This window comes from Phascolarctos cinereus, unplaced genomic scaffold (assembly GCF_003287225.1).
Source record: "Phascolarctos cinereus isolate Bilbo 61053 unplaced genomic scaffold, phaCin_HiC Scaffold_726;HRSCAF=1367, whole genome shotgun sequence".
In the NCBI taxonomy this organism is placed as follows: Eukaryota; Metazoa; Chordata; class Mammalia; order Diprotodontia; family Phascolarctidae; genus Phascolarctos; species Phascolarctos cinereus.
This window is the reverse complement of record NW_027556098.1, coordinates 45,226,403-45,243,077: the sequence shown is the minus strand read 5'-3', so window position 1 is coordinate 45,243,077 and position 16,675 is coordinate 45,226,403. Positions and strand designations below refer to the sequence as shown.

The window sequence follows — 16,675 nt, the reverse complement described above, 5'->3', positions numbered from 1 at the left end:
TGTCTTCTCTCAACTAATATAGTCAGCCCTCATCATCTTATTAAATTAAAATAGGCTATTAAAATAGATTTCTAATTGGTGTTCCTGACACAATTATCTCCTCATTTGAATCTATTTTTGACAAATCTGGTAAAGAGATTTCTTTCTTTTCTTATTTTTATTAAATTCAATTTTACATTTTCAGTTGTGAATTCTCTCTCTCCTTTTTTCCCTTCTCTCAGACATACAGAAGGCAAGAAAAACAAAACTTACCCCCAAGTATGCATAAACAAAACACATTTCCACATTAGTCATGCCCAAAAAAGAAAAAAAAAAAGAAAAACAAAGAAAAGAAAATATGTTTCAACATGCACTCTGAGTTCATCTGAGTCTCTATCTGGTGATTAATGACATTTTTCATCATAAGTTCTTTGGAACTGTGGTTTGTCACTGTGTTGATCAGAGTTATGAAGTCTTCAAAGATGTTTGTCTTTACAATATTGGTTGTAAATTATAAAAAAAAAATTATTCTCCTGGTTTAGCTCACTTCTCTTTGCATCAGTTCATACAAACCTTCAGGGTTTCTCTGAAACCATCCCCTTGATCATTTATATAGCAAAATAGTAATCCATCACCTTCATATATGATAACATGTTTAGTCATACCCCAATTGATGAGTAATCCCTCAATTTGCCACCACATAAACAGCTCTTTTAATACATTTGTATATATGGGTCCTTTTCTTCTTTGTTTGATATCTTTGAGGGTATAGACCTAGTAGTTGTATTACTAGGTCAAAGAGTATGTACAGCTTAATAACTTTTAGTTATAGTTCTAAACTGCTTTCCAGAATGGTTGGACCAGTTCACAATTCCACCAATAATGCATTAAAGTACAGATTTTCTCATTTCTCATCTAGCATTTATCATTCCTTTACTGGTCAACTTTGTTGATTTGATGAGTAGAAGGTAGTAACTCAAAGTTATTTTAATTTGCATTTCTTTAATTATTAGTGATTGAGAGCATTTTTTCATATGGCTATTTATAGCTTGGATTTCTTCCTCTGAAAACTGTCTATTCATATCCTTTGATTAGTTGTCACTTGAGAAATGGCTCTTATTCTTATGAATTTGACTCAGTTTCCTATGTGCCTTAGGAATGATACTTTTAGAATATGGGAAAGGAATGGGAGGGTGGAGGTAAGATGGCAGAGTAGAGGCAGCAACTCAGCTGGACTCTCCCAGCATTCTCCTCCAAACAACTTTAAAATAATGCCTCAAAGTAAATTCTGGAGTGGCAGAGCCAACAAAAGGTCAGAGTGAAACATTTTTTCCAGTCTACAGCAACTTAGGAGGTTGGCAGAAGAGGTCTGTGACATCCAGGTAAGGGCTAGCCCAGAGTGCACATATCAACAGTAGTAGGGGTGGGCCTTGGAGGTGGCTATAATAGTGGCACCAGCAGCTTCAGGATCTTCCAGACCAGAGATGGTAAGGGGGTTAGACAACTGATCAGAAAGAAATTACAGGGGACCCTTTGCTGGCACTGAATGTGTGGCTGGGTGCTCTTTGGCAACTCTATTGCCCATATGCAGTTCTGGATTATAGTTCCAGGTCAGAGAGAAGTGCTTATGGTTGGTCACAAGGGAGCAGGGGCCCTGATTGCAGTTCCAAGGCAGAGAAGGGCACTAGCACTTGTGGCTACAGGGGAAGAGGGCCCTTCCTGGGTAAAGAACAGACCTCAAACAAGGAGAGCAGTGACCACACTTCTCCTAAGATCACACAACCTTGAAAGTACTGAAAACTTGCAGTGGTCAGAAGAAAACAAACTCTTAAGAAGAGACAGGGTAAAAAGAGAGAGAAGGATAAACAGAAGAAAATAGGATGGAGGGAAATACACAGTTAATAATCAAAACTGTGAATGTAAATGGGATGAATTCACCCATAGAACAGAAGTTGTTAGCAGGATTGATTAGAAACCAGAATCTAACAATATGTTGTTTGCAAGAGGTATACTTGAAACACAAAGATACACGCAGAGCTAAAATAATGGGCTAAAGCAGAATCTATTATGAGTTAGCTGAAATAAAACAGTTAGGGATAGCAATCGTGATCTCAGTCAAAGAAAAAATAAAACAGACCTAATTAAAAGAGATAAGCACAGAAACTACATTTTGCTTAAAAGTTCTCTAGACAAAGAAGTAATATAAAACACGTTTATAGCAAGTTTCTCTGATAAAGGTCTCATTTTTCAAATATGTAGGAAACTGAATCAAATTTATAAAAATAAAAGGATACTCTGTAAATTGCTAAAGGACATGAAGAGGCAGTTTTCAGAAGAAGAAATCAAAGTTATCAATAATATGAAAAAATGCTCTAAATCACTATAGATTAGAGCAATGCAAATTAAAACAACTCTGAGGTATCACGTCACACTTATCAAAAAGGACAAGAGCTGGGGAGGATGTGCAAAACAGGTACACTAAAGAACTATTGGTGAAGTTGTGAACTGGTCTGACCGTTCTGGAGAACAATTTGGAATTAGGCCCAAAGGGCTATAAAACAATGCATACCCTTTGACTCAACAATATGACTACGAGGTATGTATGCAAAAGAGAGAAAAGAAAAGGAAAAGCACCTATATATACAAAAATATTTATAGCACCTCTTTTTGTGGTGACAAAAAATTGGAAATGGAAGGGATGCCCATCAACTGAGGAAGGGCTGAAGAAGTTGTGGTATATGACCATGATGGAACACTATCATGCTATAAGAAATGATGAGTGGGATGGTTTCAAAAAAAATCTGGGAAGACCTATATGAACAAAGTAAAGTGAGCAGAACCAGGAGATCATTGTACCCAGTGAAAGCAATATTATAATGATTATTGGCTGTGAAAGACTTAGCTGCTCTGATCAATACAATGATCCAAGACAATTCTGACAGACTCATGATGAAAAACTCTACCCACTTTCAGAGAGAGAACTGATGAACTCTGAGTATAAATTGAAATATAATATTCTCATTTTATTTTTCTTGGGTTTTTTTGGCAACATAGCTAGATGGATATATGTTTTGCATAATTGCATACGTATAATGGGTATCATACTGTTTGCCTTCTTAGTGGCTGGAAGGAAGAAAAGAAATTGAAATTTTTTTTAATGTAAAATAAATAATTTAAAAAAAGTAATGAGAGGCTTATCAGAGAAACTTACTGAAGAATTTCTCTTCACTTTTTTGTTTCTCTTCTAATTTTAGTTGCATTAGTTTTGTTTATGCAAAAACTTTTAAATTTTGTATAATTAAAAAAGTATCCATATTATCTCCTGTGAACCTATTTTTTGTTTAGTCATGAACCTAGCCACAGGTCTGATAGATCATTTCTTCTCACAGTGATTTTCCAAAGCACATCCCTTCCATACTCAACAAACTCCAGTGCCTTTCTATTTCTTGTAGGATCAAATATAAATTCCTCTGGTATTTGAAGCCCTTCACAACCCACTTTTTTTTTTTTGCTGTCCCATGACAATTGCTTCCTTCTGACTCAGAGAAATTGTTTATAATTTATAAAAAGATAATAAGCTATTAACTTCTTGTTAATTGATTAAAACTTCATTGTGATTATATCTTGTGACTATCTCAACTGAGGTGGAGGATTTAGTCCTCCTTTCTCCCTGCATTTTCTCCTTTCTCTTCCTCCCATTACATTTAATATGTACATTTCCCACAGTAGAGTGTAAGCTCCTTGAAGGCAAGGATATTTCATTTTTGTCTTTTATCTCTAGTACTTTAAACTATTTGTCCTGCTACTTCTTTTTTGCTCTTCCTCCACTACCATGTCCCTCTTATTTATTTCTTAATGGCAAAGAAAAAGGAAAGTGGAGAAGAGTAGTCTTGGCTTATTTCAACCCCACAAGAATGTTGTTCCCTTTCTCAAAATAGGCAGTCTACTTCCAGAACAGTCACCATAAACTCAAGGCAATTGATAATTGTGACGTTTAAAAAGTTTGAGAAACAAAGTTTCTGGGTAATTAATCATTTTATTAATACTGCTAGCATATTATTAATAAAAGGGGTCAGTGACACTCTTGAATGCCAAAGACTCCTCATGGAACCCACTCAACACTTACATACCCTTAGCAGAGTGGGTACTCCTGAGGATGGCAATTGACTCTGATTGGTTAACAAGTAATGAAAGAGAATGAATATTATAATGAGAGGTGAAACTGTTTTAATGAGTGGCTGGGGGACACAACTTTGATGATGTCATTTACTTCCAAATCACCCCCAGTCTTGGACAATTTAATCAAAGAATTTATCTCCACCCAAACCTTAGTGGAACACAACGGGCAGGAATTCAGTTAGATATGATGGTCTAAGTGGGGTAAATTTGGCAGAGGTTGGTAATGCTCTTTAAAGGCTGGGCTTCAAACAAAGGAATAGAATAGGGGAAAAGTGTGGATTTTTCCCATGATTGGTTATGAATAATAGTTTCTCTCATAATATAAATTAGAATAAAATAACAAAATGGCATTCATTCCTAATTATGATGAGTAGTGAGATGGAAGTCACACATTGATCATCATAAGCTTTACAAAACATACACTGCCTGTATTGTCTATTATTTAATCTGTTGTTGTTCACTTGTTTCAGTTGTGTCTGACTCTTTGTGACCCCATTTGGGATTTCCTCAGCAAAGATACTGGAGTGGTTTGCCATTTCCTTCTCCAGCTCCTTTTATAGACGAAGAAATTGAGGAAAACAGGGTTAAGTAACTTGCCCGTGGTCACAAAGCTAGTAAGTGTCTGAGGTTGGTTTTGAACTCAGGTCTTCCTGACTCCAGGCCCTCTGCTCTATCTACTATGCCATCCAGCTGCCCCTATTATTTAATTACATGATGAATTTCTCTTTGGATCATTTCTTTGACATCATAAGATCTTTCGAGGGCAGTAGCTATCCATGGAAAATATATTTACATGCTTTTGTGTTCTATCACCTGCTTCGAGAAAAAATAAATTTAAAAAGTAAATATAGCAAGGTGTGACAGCAGTTTTTTCCTCTCCCACAAACATCAGCATAAGAACTGTTGGACCTGCTGACTGCCCCTGCTGACTCTTGAAAGTGATGAGGGCAAGCTCTCAGTAAGGAGCGTCTTTTTAGTATGCTTTAGCCTATTACAGAATAAGGATCCAAAGTGTAGTTTCTAACTACAAATACACATTTTGTGAAAAGAAATGCTGAATTTTTAAAAAAGGATTTAACATTTTTGCTTTTGAGTTTTAAAATAATAATAATGGTTTTAAACATTTCATGTTCTGTGGAATGCAGGCATTTTAAAATTAATATTTAATGTTGCTTTTAAAAAATGAAGTCTGATGTTCCTTCCTACCTCTCAGAAAATGTCACAAATGTGGAAATAAAAAAAGTTTACTAACAGATTATTTTCAAGTATATTGTTTACTTTTAGATCACCTAGAGATTCCCATAAACTTTATTCTTATAATGGTCAACTCCCATATGTACTTCAAAGGCAGAACAGTCATATATTACAAATAAATCTGAGTTAATTGTAAAGGAGACTACCAAATCAGATAACACCATAGGACAAGTAGTTTGTGACATTCATTGCTTGGGCAGTGAATGATCAGAATATCTTTTGAGAATATTTAAGTATTTGCTTGGTGACTAATAAAGGAGTCTTTAAAGGCACAGCCTTTCCTCACTTAAATCGAATTCACTTGCAAGTCATGGTATCACCTTCCAGATGTCATGGTCCTCTTCAAGAATGAAGGACAAACATCAACAAGGGAATCTATGCTTTCTGTATTTTTACATATAGGGAATAGGACAGCAGAAGAAGCTTGTCATCCACCTCCCTGAAATCTCCACCATAAGAATTTGTGGACCCTGCCCCAGCCTATCCTATCCTCAGCTTTCCATATCTGTCTTCCTCCCCACCACAGCAGGCCTCCTCCTCATTCTTGCTCATTTGGGTCTATCTCTATACCAGACTCCTGTTACATTTTCCCTACTGTCCCTACTGCCATAGGTAGCAGCAATCCAGGCAATGGACTGTCTTTTTTTCTCCATAATTTTAGCTCTAGAATTTTTAATATTCATTTATTTTTTGAGGTGAGTGGTGAGGACAAGGGTGGGGCTGGGCCTGTGAAACTGACAGGAAACTCCTGGTATGGAAAATCTCTCCACCAAGGCAAGTTGATAATACCTCTGCAATTAAGTCTTAAGAAAGTTTCCTAGGTGCAACAAGAAATTAAGCAACTTGCTTACGGCCATACAGTTGTTATATGTCAAAGGATGAGATTTGAACTCCCATCTCCCATTTGAATCTCCCATCTGGGCTGGCCTTCTGCCCACTAAGCTATGCAAATGGCTAGTACATAATAATTAATAGGTTTGTATTGTTGTAAACATTTTACTAATTAAGGAACAAAATAAACTTACCAGAGTCCCAGTTTTTCTATTCATTGTGTAAGAGATGTTGGTGATTTTGTGGCCACTTTTGGGATTTTCTAGTAAATGAACACCATTCTTGAACCATGTGTACTCAGGAGCTGGAAAACCTTCTTTATCTTGACATCTTAGTTCTACTACAGTTCCACTCAGAGCTGAGCTGGGGACTTCACATAATGGAACACCGGGTGCCACTAAACAACAGATGACATATGGTATTAATTTTGTAAAGTAAATGCAAATTTTGATTGCCAGGCAAAAATACATAAATCTGTACCACATTCTTTTGTTTTTCAGAGGTCTCCCTCCACCTAATGGTTTTATGCTCACACTTATGCAGTGTACTATACTTTATAAAATGTGAAGTATATGAGTTACAATTGTTATTATCATTATCCAGACAAAAAGATCAAGTCCAACCCAGAGTCTGTCCCAGCCCATTTAGAAGACATCTTGGGAAATAGGTTGATTAGCTCCATTGGATGAGATGTTCATGTCTAATCTGGGACCCAGGGATTACAGACTGCCTAGATAAGATTGAAAACCAACTTTAGACTCAAAGAAAACTCCAGAATTGACCAGACCTCCTGATGGACCTCTGGATTAAGGATCCACTTAGAGCAGACGCTCCTCTAAGTTAGTCACATAATTTCTCAGAGCCCCAGGCAACTAAGTCTAAGACTAGGAGGTACAGGTCTACATTGGTAATAATAACAATAACAATAATAACATTTATATAGCTCTTTAAGATTTGCAAAACTCTTTACATATATATCTCATTTGACTCTCATAACAACCCTATGAAGTAGGTGTTATTCATTATTACTCTCACTTTACAGATGTGGAAATTGAAGCCAAGATAAAGGTTAAACGACTTTCCCAGGATTACACAGCTAGTAAGTACTAGAGGTGGGATTTATTCTGGGATCTAGTCTTTCACTAAGAGTTTTCTATACTGATGAAATCATGAGTCCTGTCGAAAACAAACAAGTGAATCATATAATATTAGAGTACCAAAGAGCAATAAGGATATCATTTAGTCAAACACTGCCATTTTAATTAGTGAAGAATCTGACTTGCTCATGATCATATTTAAATGATCTTGCTAGTCAAATGACATAGTCAAGAACATAGGAACTCTGAATTATAATCTTTTCAGCTACATCACAGTGACTCTCTTGGAATGTCCATCACTTTTGCCTTGTAATTGTGCCACATTGTTGGAAGAGATGAATTTATTTCATCCAATGTATAGAAGCCAAATGATGGAAAAAGTACTGGACTGAATCAGAAAAGGCTGGCACTAATCCCAGCTCGGCTACAAACTCTTGTACGATCTAGGACACATTATCTTTCTGGGCCTCTAACCAAGTGTTCTTAGCCTTATTTGCATCTTAGACTCCTTTGGCAGTCTAATTAAGCCTACCAACCCCTTCTCAGAATAATCTATTTAAGTGCATAAAATATAATTAATACTATTACACAGGAAACCAATTAAATTGAAAAATAATTATCAACATGTTAGAAAAATAGACATATATACAAGGTCATGGACCCTAGGTTAGGAATTTCTATGCCAAGACTTAAAATTGATAGCTACTTCTTTACTTAATTTACCATTATTTCATCTTCTATAATATTCTACATAGGAATAGGAAATAAAGAGCTGACATGATTAAGAAAATTTTTAAGAGAATTCATAATAATACACTCACATATCAGAATACCACTAGATGAAAATAAAATTTTCATTCTTTACCTAATACTTCCAGAGCAATAACATCCTCTTCAAGGTTTTGGCCTTGATCAGATGGTACACTAACTTCACAGCGATACTGTCCAGCATCCTTTCTAGTCACATTTTTAATTCTGATGCTGAAATTGAGCATCTCAGCTCTATCCTTAAGATCACCTTTAAACAAAAAGAAATATAGGTAAGATACTGAAAATTAAATAATAAATACACTGTCATTATACTTATAATTTTAATAAAGTGGGATAAGAGAAGCTTAATACTTTCAATAAATCTTTTAAAATTCAATTTTATTTTTTTAGTTCCAAATTCTTTCCCTCTCTCCTCCCCCTACTCTACCCATTGAGAAAGCAAGAAAAATAAAACTCATAAAATGTATAGTTGTATAAGGCAAATTCCCTCATTGGACAAGTTCCCCCCTCTCAAAAAAATAAAAGGAAGGGAGAGGAAAGGAAAGGAGAGGAGATATCTGTATTCTGAATCCATCAGCTCTCCGTTAGGTGGTGGATATCATGTTTCATTATGAGTCTTTTGGAATTGTGATTAATCATTATGTTAATCAGAGTTCCAAACTGGTTGTGATCTCATGTGAGGTCTCTTCACTGATCTCCTGGTTTGAATTCTACAAGCTTTGACCCACTATTATGTCTTTCTGATAGTTCCTGATTGGATGTTTCAGTAGACCACTGTTGGACTCAGCCACTAATGGCCTGTTTCAGAAAGACATCTCTTAGGTCTGGGACAGATGCCCTGGTCATCAGTCAGGCTTACACACTGGGTTAAAGCCTGGAATTTAGTCACAGCTGTCTTCCTGGGTTCAGAGCCACACAGCTGCATTTCCAGAATTTGTTCCTTACTCAGCACACAGGTAGGGCCCGTGTTAATGACAACCTCTGGATCGTTAACCTGGGGATTCTCTGGGATCTCTTTCTGCTCTGGTGCTCTCTCTTGACTGTCTTGCAGTTACAGAGGCCTGAAATATTCCACATATTCTCTTGACCACACTTTGTTCTCAATGTCCTCAGACCTCTCTGTCTCTCCTCCCTACGTAGCTGGAAAAAAGACTCCTTATGACGTTTTCTTGGCTTTCCTGATCAGAATTCAGTCTGGTGTATTTTCTAGGTTGTTGTGGAAAAGAGTTAGTGAATATTTTATAAATTTCCCCCATTAAAGATGTTCTCTAATGTCCCATTATGTCATATGAGTGACCCTAGGTTCTTAAAGACCTTCAAGATTTGTCCCCACGTGAAAATCTGAAGTGGCTTTGTCCCCTCCAAGACATAGTCTCTGAAGGCTTGGTTTAAAAGGTGGAGCAGCAGAATATAAAATCTGCTTGGTCTTCCCTATCAATAAAAGCTAGCATTTTTATAGCACTTCAAGGTCTATAGAGCACTTTGCAAATATTATCTCGTTTGATTCTTAGAGCAATCCTAGGATACAGTTACTATTATTATCCCCATTGACATATGTACTTATTTTAAACTTTGGACATTATCACTAATGCAGCAGATTTCATGTAGTAACAAGGAACAGAAATGATATCCTTCCCACATGTACAAAAATATTCATAGCAGCTCTTTTTGTGGTGGCAAAGAATTGGAAATCGAGAGGATGCCCATCAATTGGAGAATGGCTGAGCAAGTTGTGGTATATGAATGTAATGGAATACTATTGTTCTATAAGAAATGATGAACACGCTGACTTCAGAAAAACCTGGGAAGACTTATATGGTCTGATGCTGAGTGAAGTGAGCAGAACCCAGAGGACTTTGTATACAATAGCAGCCACGTTATGCAATGACTAAGAATGTTAAACTGAACCTTTCTCAGCATTACGAGGATCTAAGACATCTCCAGAGGCCTCGGGATGGAAAATGCTGTCTACATCCAAAGAAAGAACAATGGAAGTCGAATCGCTCTCACTTATTTTTACCTTAAGTTGAATTTTGTTTCATCTTTCTGATGGTTCCTCCTATTGGTTTTAATTTTTACTTACAACTTCACTAATGTGAAAATATGTTTAATGGGTATGTAAATGTAAAGCCTATGTCAGATTGTGCGCCATCTTGGGGGAGGGTGGGGGGGGAGAAAAAGGGAGAAAAAATTTTCAACTCAAAAGCATGTGAAAAAAAATTAAAAAAATAAAATAAAATAAAATAAAATAAAAACAAAATAAAAACAAACAAACAAAAAGAAATGATATCCTTATTGCTGAAAGACCCTGTTTCCCTACTGAAACATTATATTCTATTACCTTCTCTTAGTAAGTTACAGTGATGCTAAACCAGTTGGAAAATGGTATTTTTTGTGCAGCTAAGGACTTAAATGAAAAAGGGAGATTTAGTGACAAAAATAATTCATTTTATTTCTACATATCATATGTTTATGACCATTACCTCCAGAGCCTCATTGAAATTTCTCTCACATTTTTTGGAAAACAAGCTGTGCCCTTTTTTATTTGTCAATTGGAAAATTATGCACTGCATACAGTGTTTCATCATTTTCCCTCCCAATGACCCACAAGTCTATAACTTCTTACCTTGAAAAGCTTGCTGATAATAGACAAAGGAGACACTGGGTCCAAGTTTCTTCCATTCTAATCTTGAAGGAGATGTTTTCTTTTGGTACTTACAGGATAAAATGGCTTCTAGGAAAAGGAGATACAATCAGTATTTTCTCACTATTCCTGTGGTAGATTTCACTCTTCTTGCTACTAGGTGGACACTCCTTTCTGTACTTTGTATTCCTAATTTGCGCTTCACTTCTTGATTGGGTCCTCAGAAAGCAGTTGCTGCTTTGGATTCTATGGGCAATCACATAGGTAGCTACTTTAGTCATTGAGCCCCCAGTGGTGAGTTTCCTATTATCAAACAGACAAAAGAACTTCTAGCTAAGAACAGAGGCAGGCAACCCAGCTTGCATACATTTACTCCAGAAGAAAATACAAACAAGCCTAAAAACAACACTAGACCAAATCATGAACAAGAAATACAATGAGAAACTGCAGTGACTTTATCAACTCTAGAAATCATCCAAAAACCAAAGGCAATAGAAAAGTCAATCTGCCAGAAAAAAAAAATCTATGCCAACAAGATAGAAGCCTCCCAGCATACTCAGAGATACCAATAGCATTCAATGCTCTGTGTTCAGAAGCAAAAAAAAAAAAAGAGAGAGATCCCAAGAAAGTTCCAGAATGGTTGTAAAATCATAATGTGGCCCTTTAAAGTGATTTGACACAGTAGAAACCAGTTTAACTCTCACTGAGATAGGAACACTACAGGCCGTGGGGCTCTGAGACACCTTGCAATTTGTCCTGAGATTCCATAGAGGGCCCTGAAGAACCAGCCTGCTCAACCACAAAAATCCAACCTAAACCTAACAGCACTCTTAACATAAAGCGTAGAGGTGGAGGTCAGTATGGGAGCCCAGGTGACCTAAGAGAAACCCAAGAAGGGCTGAAATGTACAAGAGGATCTGCTGATCATGGCACTAACACAAAGCCCCAGCTCAGGAACTAAGGCTAAAGATATAAAAAGAAGAAACAGAGCAGAGATAGATACCCAAAAGTCTAACCTAGAAGAAGATAATATCTCCATAACTGCAAGAAAAGACTCTAAGCAAAATATGGATTGTTCATAAAGATTACATGAATATGTAGAGGAAATTAAGCATGATGTTGTAAAAAAATTAAAATAAAAAAATTAAAGCTCTAAAGGAAAGAACTGGAAAAGAATAGTTTAAAATAGAAAGTGGCAAACTTTATCCAAGTAATAGATTCCTTTAAAATTTATAATAGAGCAAACAGAAATCAATGACTCCATGAAGCAGTAAGAAATATTAAAATAAATTTAAAATAATGGAAAACATAGAAGAATATGTATATATACATATAGATAGATAGATGATGGATAGATAGATAGACAGATAGATAGATAGATAGATAAAAAATTCAGTTCAAGGAGAGATTGCTTAAGGATTACTCCTGATATTTTCTCCAATCCCTACAATCTCTCAAACTGCTCCAAAGCAGAAATTAATTATGTACCAAAGTTAAAGCAACTTCAGCTGTCTCCATGATCTAGGACACTTATAATCCAAAAGAAAGTTTAAAAAAAAAAAGCCCAGAAAAAACCCAAAACTTGATGATCTGTCCTGTAAATCTGAGCTTAACCATACAAGACAAAATATGGACCTTCAAAGATAATAATAATAATAAAAAGAATGAAACATTTTTAGAAAGAAAATTAGAATTGATGAGATTATTTTGCCTCTTCAACACCCCAAACTACAGAAATGCAGGATGAGTGAGTAAACACAGCAAAGACAATGATAGCAAGAGTGACAACAGGGACCAGAAAGAGACTTCTTTCTAGATGTACACATGGAGAAAAGGCAGAAATCTGGAAGAAGTAACAATGAATAAGAAGACATAGGGTATTATGGATAGAACCTATTGACTGCTGGCCTACAGATGAATCAATGCTTTTTTTTGTTTTGTCATATACATTCCAACATGGGAAGGTATATAAGGTGGGGAGAGAAGCAGAGCGATAAAGAGGAATGAGTCAAATTTTGCCAGAGTCAAATAAAGGGCTAACTAGGAAAGGGAGTATTGGGAAAGATTTAGAAGTTAGGCTTCCACAGCAGAACACAGAAATTCTGAGGACTTCCAAGATCTTACAAATAGTCCCTCAACCAATGGGAAAGTGCCCAGAACACTCTGCAAGACCACTGCTTCCTTAAGGCAGAGCCCTAGAGGCTAAGCTGGTTGCAATTGGTTGGGGTCAAGGACTGAGCAAAGGCTTTTCTCCAATGCTCTTGCTTAATAAGCTTATTGAATATTAACTGACACATCCCGAAGGTGGAGATAGCTGCCATTTTTGAACACAGGACAAATTAACCAGGAGGGGTGAACATGGCAAGGAGGAACATGGGATGGGCGGTTCAGGAAGAGTGTAGCTCAGATGAGCTGGTCCAATCCCAGCTCAAATGGGAAGAGAATGGATTTTACTAACCATTTAAAAGTTGGCTCTGCTTCTGAACTGGTGTGCATGTGCTGTACTAGGGGGTGGTGTGTCTGCTTGTCTCAAGAACTGTAATGAAAAGCTTTCCTTCACACACTCTTGTAGTAGATTTTTGTTTCAGATTTTCTAGTAGGAGGTGGCCTCTGCGTATGGGAAAAAGAGCCTACAGAGGAATGGGTGAGGAGGGGGTTCTACTGATGATTACTCCTTGTTGTTGTTCAACCTTTATTGTCAAAGAGGACCAATGACATCACGAGGGTGATGTCTTGACTGATAGGGGATGGGATTCGTGCTGAACCCCTACCAGGAAAAGTCCCTGAACTTTCCCACAAATTTCAGGAACCCAGCCCCTGAACCCAGATCCCTAGCATTCGCTTGAGGCACCCTGTCTATCCCAGTCAATAATCCTTTTGTGAGATATGATCTCTCAGAGGTAAAGCCTTCTCAGGGGATGAATGGTTCTTGCTAATATTTCTTAATTGTTGCTTTCGAAACCCTCCCCCTCTCAGACCCTGTTTTTAATGCTTAGCAAAAAGAATAACCCTGCCCCCAACCTGAACTGCTTGCCTTTTGAAAAGCTTCCCGCCTTTTCTTGTCTCTGGGTTAGGGGATTAGGGAGGGGAAATTGCAGTAAGTTTCGGTTTCCTAGAAATTACCTAAACCTATACGAATTTGGCCCTAAACCCCCTCCTGATTGCCACACCACTATCACATCAGCATTAGGTTTACTAAATGAGGACATGTATGTTTGGATTGGTTATGCCCTGTTTCCTTGTTCTTTGTCTTTGAATTTTTGCACCTAGAATGAAAGCCTACCTCCCAACCAATGGGGGTAAGGGATAGTGGTGGGTGGAGGTTTGTTTGGATGAGGGTATATAATCTCATTTTGCTTTCTGTGCCTCCCCTCTCTCCTTCTGGAAGTATACCAGGGGAGCAGATGCCTCTTCTCCTGAGATTGTAATAAAAAGTAACTTTTGCGTCCACCTTGAGAAGTCTCTGAGTTTAATTGATTTATTAGAGTCGCTGTACCACACACTTTTAACTGCCCTTTCCTTGTGACCCTCGTTTTCTGCACCTGGCCCACCCCAGGCTACTTGCCCCTCCTTAATTCCATCCAGATCTTCCCATAATCTTTCTGTATGAAAGTATCCATCTTGCCCTATTAAATTGTACAGATTCTTAAAATCTGGCCCACTTGTATTGGCATCACAAATTGAACAGATTCACTAGGAATCTTGCCCATCCCAGATGGTGTCATAATAAACTTAGTACTTGGAGTATCAAATGAGAAGATGGGATCAGGGGAGTGGAGAAGAGAGCCAGTGGGAATAAGGATATCTTGAAAAAAATTAGAGTAACTGAAAGAACATAATACTGTTTATAGCAGTGGAAAGAAGCTGAAACTGAAAGGTTTCTGAACAGACAACATCTAGCATAAGAAGGAAAGTGGTTGAATGGGGAAAAAATGTTTTGTATCAAATTTCTCTGATATTTGGCATCATACATATATAGATAGGAGAGAGAGAGAGAGACAGATGGAGAGAAAAATTTGTATTTATCTATATCTAGTTAACTAGCCAGTCTCCAACAGACAAATGGTCAAAGGAGATGAATAAATAGTTCTCAAAAGAACTGCAAAGTATTCACAAACACATGAAAAAATGTTCCAAATTACTAATAATAAGAGAAATGTAAATCAAAAGAGACCTGAGGTTTCACCTTACACCCACAAATTGGCAAAAATGACAGAAAAGGACAACAATGAATGTTGGAGGGGTTGTGGAAATCTAGATGAATGGGATGTCCCAGTGAAGACTCCTCAGTGTAATTAAGATTTGGGATAAGACTGAGTGGGATGAGGAGTCCTGTGAAGATTTTTTAGAAGAATAAATAGAAATTGTATTGTGACTTAAGGCAGGCGTAGCAGCCTGATAGGCCTAAGTTTCAGTTTACTAGAAATCACCTGAATTACAGGAGTCCAGCCCCAAGTACCCCCTCTTTTTATGCCATTGTTATCTCAGCAGTTAAAGTTTACCAAGTCTGAAACTCCTGAAGAACCCCTCCCCCATATTTTGTTGTACCTGTTGCTATATTCCAGTTACGGTGGTAACCTTGCCACAACAGCACAGCATCTAGCTTGACTGCACATTTTTAATTGCTTCTTTGGTACTACTTCAGCAAACTAAGGGGCTAAATATGGATATTTATTATTTGTAACTAAGATATGCATATTGTTTGTTGTTATTTGTTTCTATGGCAGAGTTTCACGTTGAGATTGTGAGCCAAGTAGTGGACAGTTGATGGGAGGGGGCTTTACCCATTAGGGCTAAATAATCTGGTTCTTTGTTCCTGTCTTTGTCTCCCCTCGTCAGATCATACTGGTGGAGGGACACCTTATTCTTGAGAATAGCAAATAAATTAACTTTCTGCTTCTCCTTGAAAAACCTCTAAGTGTGTTTTTAATTTGAGTTGCATCCCACACATAGGTATACTAACACATTGTTCATGGAGTTGTGAAATGGTACAACCATTTTGAAAACCAATTTCAAATTGTGCAAATAAAGTGACTAAAATGTCCATACTCTTTTGATCAGACACTCCAAGCTTGTATCCCAAGGAATCCATTAATGAGAAAAACGTTCCCAGATGCCCCAAAATATTTACAGAAGCACTTTTTGTGATAGCTAAGTATTGCAAACAAAGTAGATGCCCATTAATTGAGGAATGGATAAACAAATTGTGGTACATGAATAGTATGGAATATTACTGTACTATAAACAATGATGTATGTAATGAATACATAGAAACATGGGAATATCTATATGAAATGATGCAGAGTAAAGTATGCAGGGCCAAGAAAACAATATACACAGTAACTACAACAATGTAAATTGGAAGAACAATACACTAAAAAATCAAAATTAAATAACAAAATTATAAAGATCAAATGGGACTCAAATAAAAAGATACAAGAAGACATCTCCAACATACCCCCATATGGAGGTGGGAGTTCCACTTGTGTTACACATTGAAAAAAAGAGAAATAATAAACCAAATCAAAAGTCTGAATAAATAGAAAAAAAACATGAAATATCTCATAGGAAAAACAATTGACCTGGAAAACTGATCGAGAAGAGATAATTTAAGAATCACTCGACTGAAAGCCATCAACAAAAAAAGAGCTACATTTCAAAAAATATAGATATCTTAGAACTGGATGACAAAGTAGAAATTGAAAGAATCCACTGTTTACCTGTGAAAAATCATAAAGCACTAAATAAGCTTTAACTGTTAACATTCTTATATGGGGAGATGATGCATGTAGCCCCTCAGAACTTTATTATCCTCAGGAGTGACAATCAAACATTAAACATTTGTTAAATGTCTGTTATGTGTCAGGTAGTATGCTAACCTCTGGAGATACAAAAAGAGGTAAAAGACAATCCCTGCCCT

General features: G+C 36.9%; 1 protein-coding gene across 6 annotated transcripts in view; it reads right to left on the bottom strand.

The window, feature by feature from the left end:
- JAM2 (junctional adhesion molecule 2) overlaps positions 1–16,675 on the bottom strand; it is a 112,725-nt gene that overhangs the window by 48,440 nt on the left and 47,610 nt on the right. For all 6 annotated transcript variants that reach the window (XM_078146514.1, XM_078146516.1, XM_078146515.1 and 3 more), the window contains exons 3-5: positions 10,738–10,845; positions 8,206–8,358; positions 6,438–6,640 (exon numbers count right to left, since the gene is read on the bottom strand). In XM_078146514.1, coding sequence (XP_078002640.1) covers positions 6,438–6,640; positions 8,206–8,358; positions 10,738–10,845 — 464 coding nt within the window. The remainder of the gene's footprint in view (positions 1–6,437; positions 6,641–8,205; positions 8,359–10,737; positions 10,846–16,675) is intronic.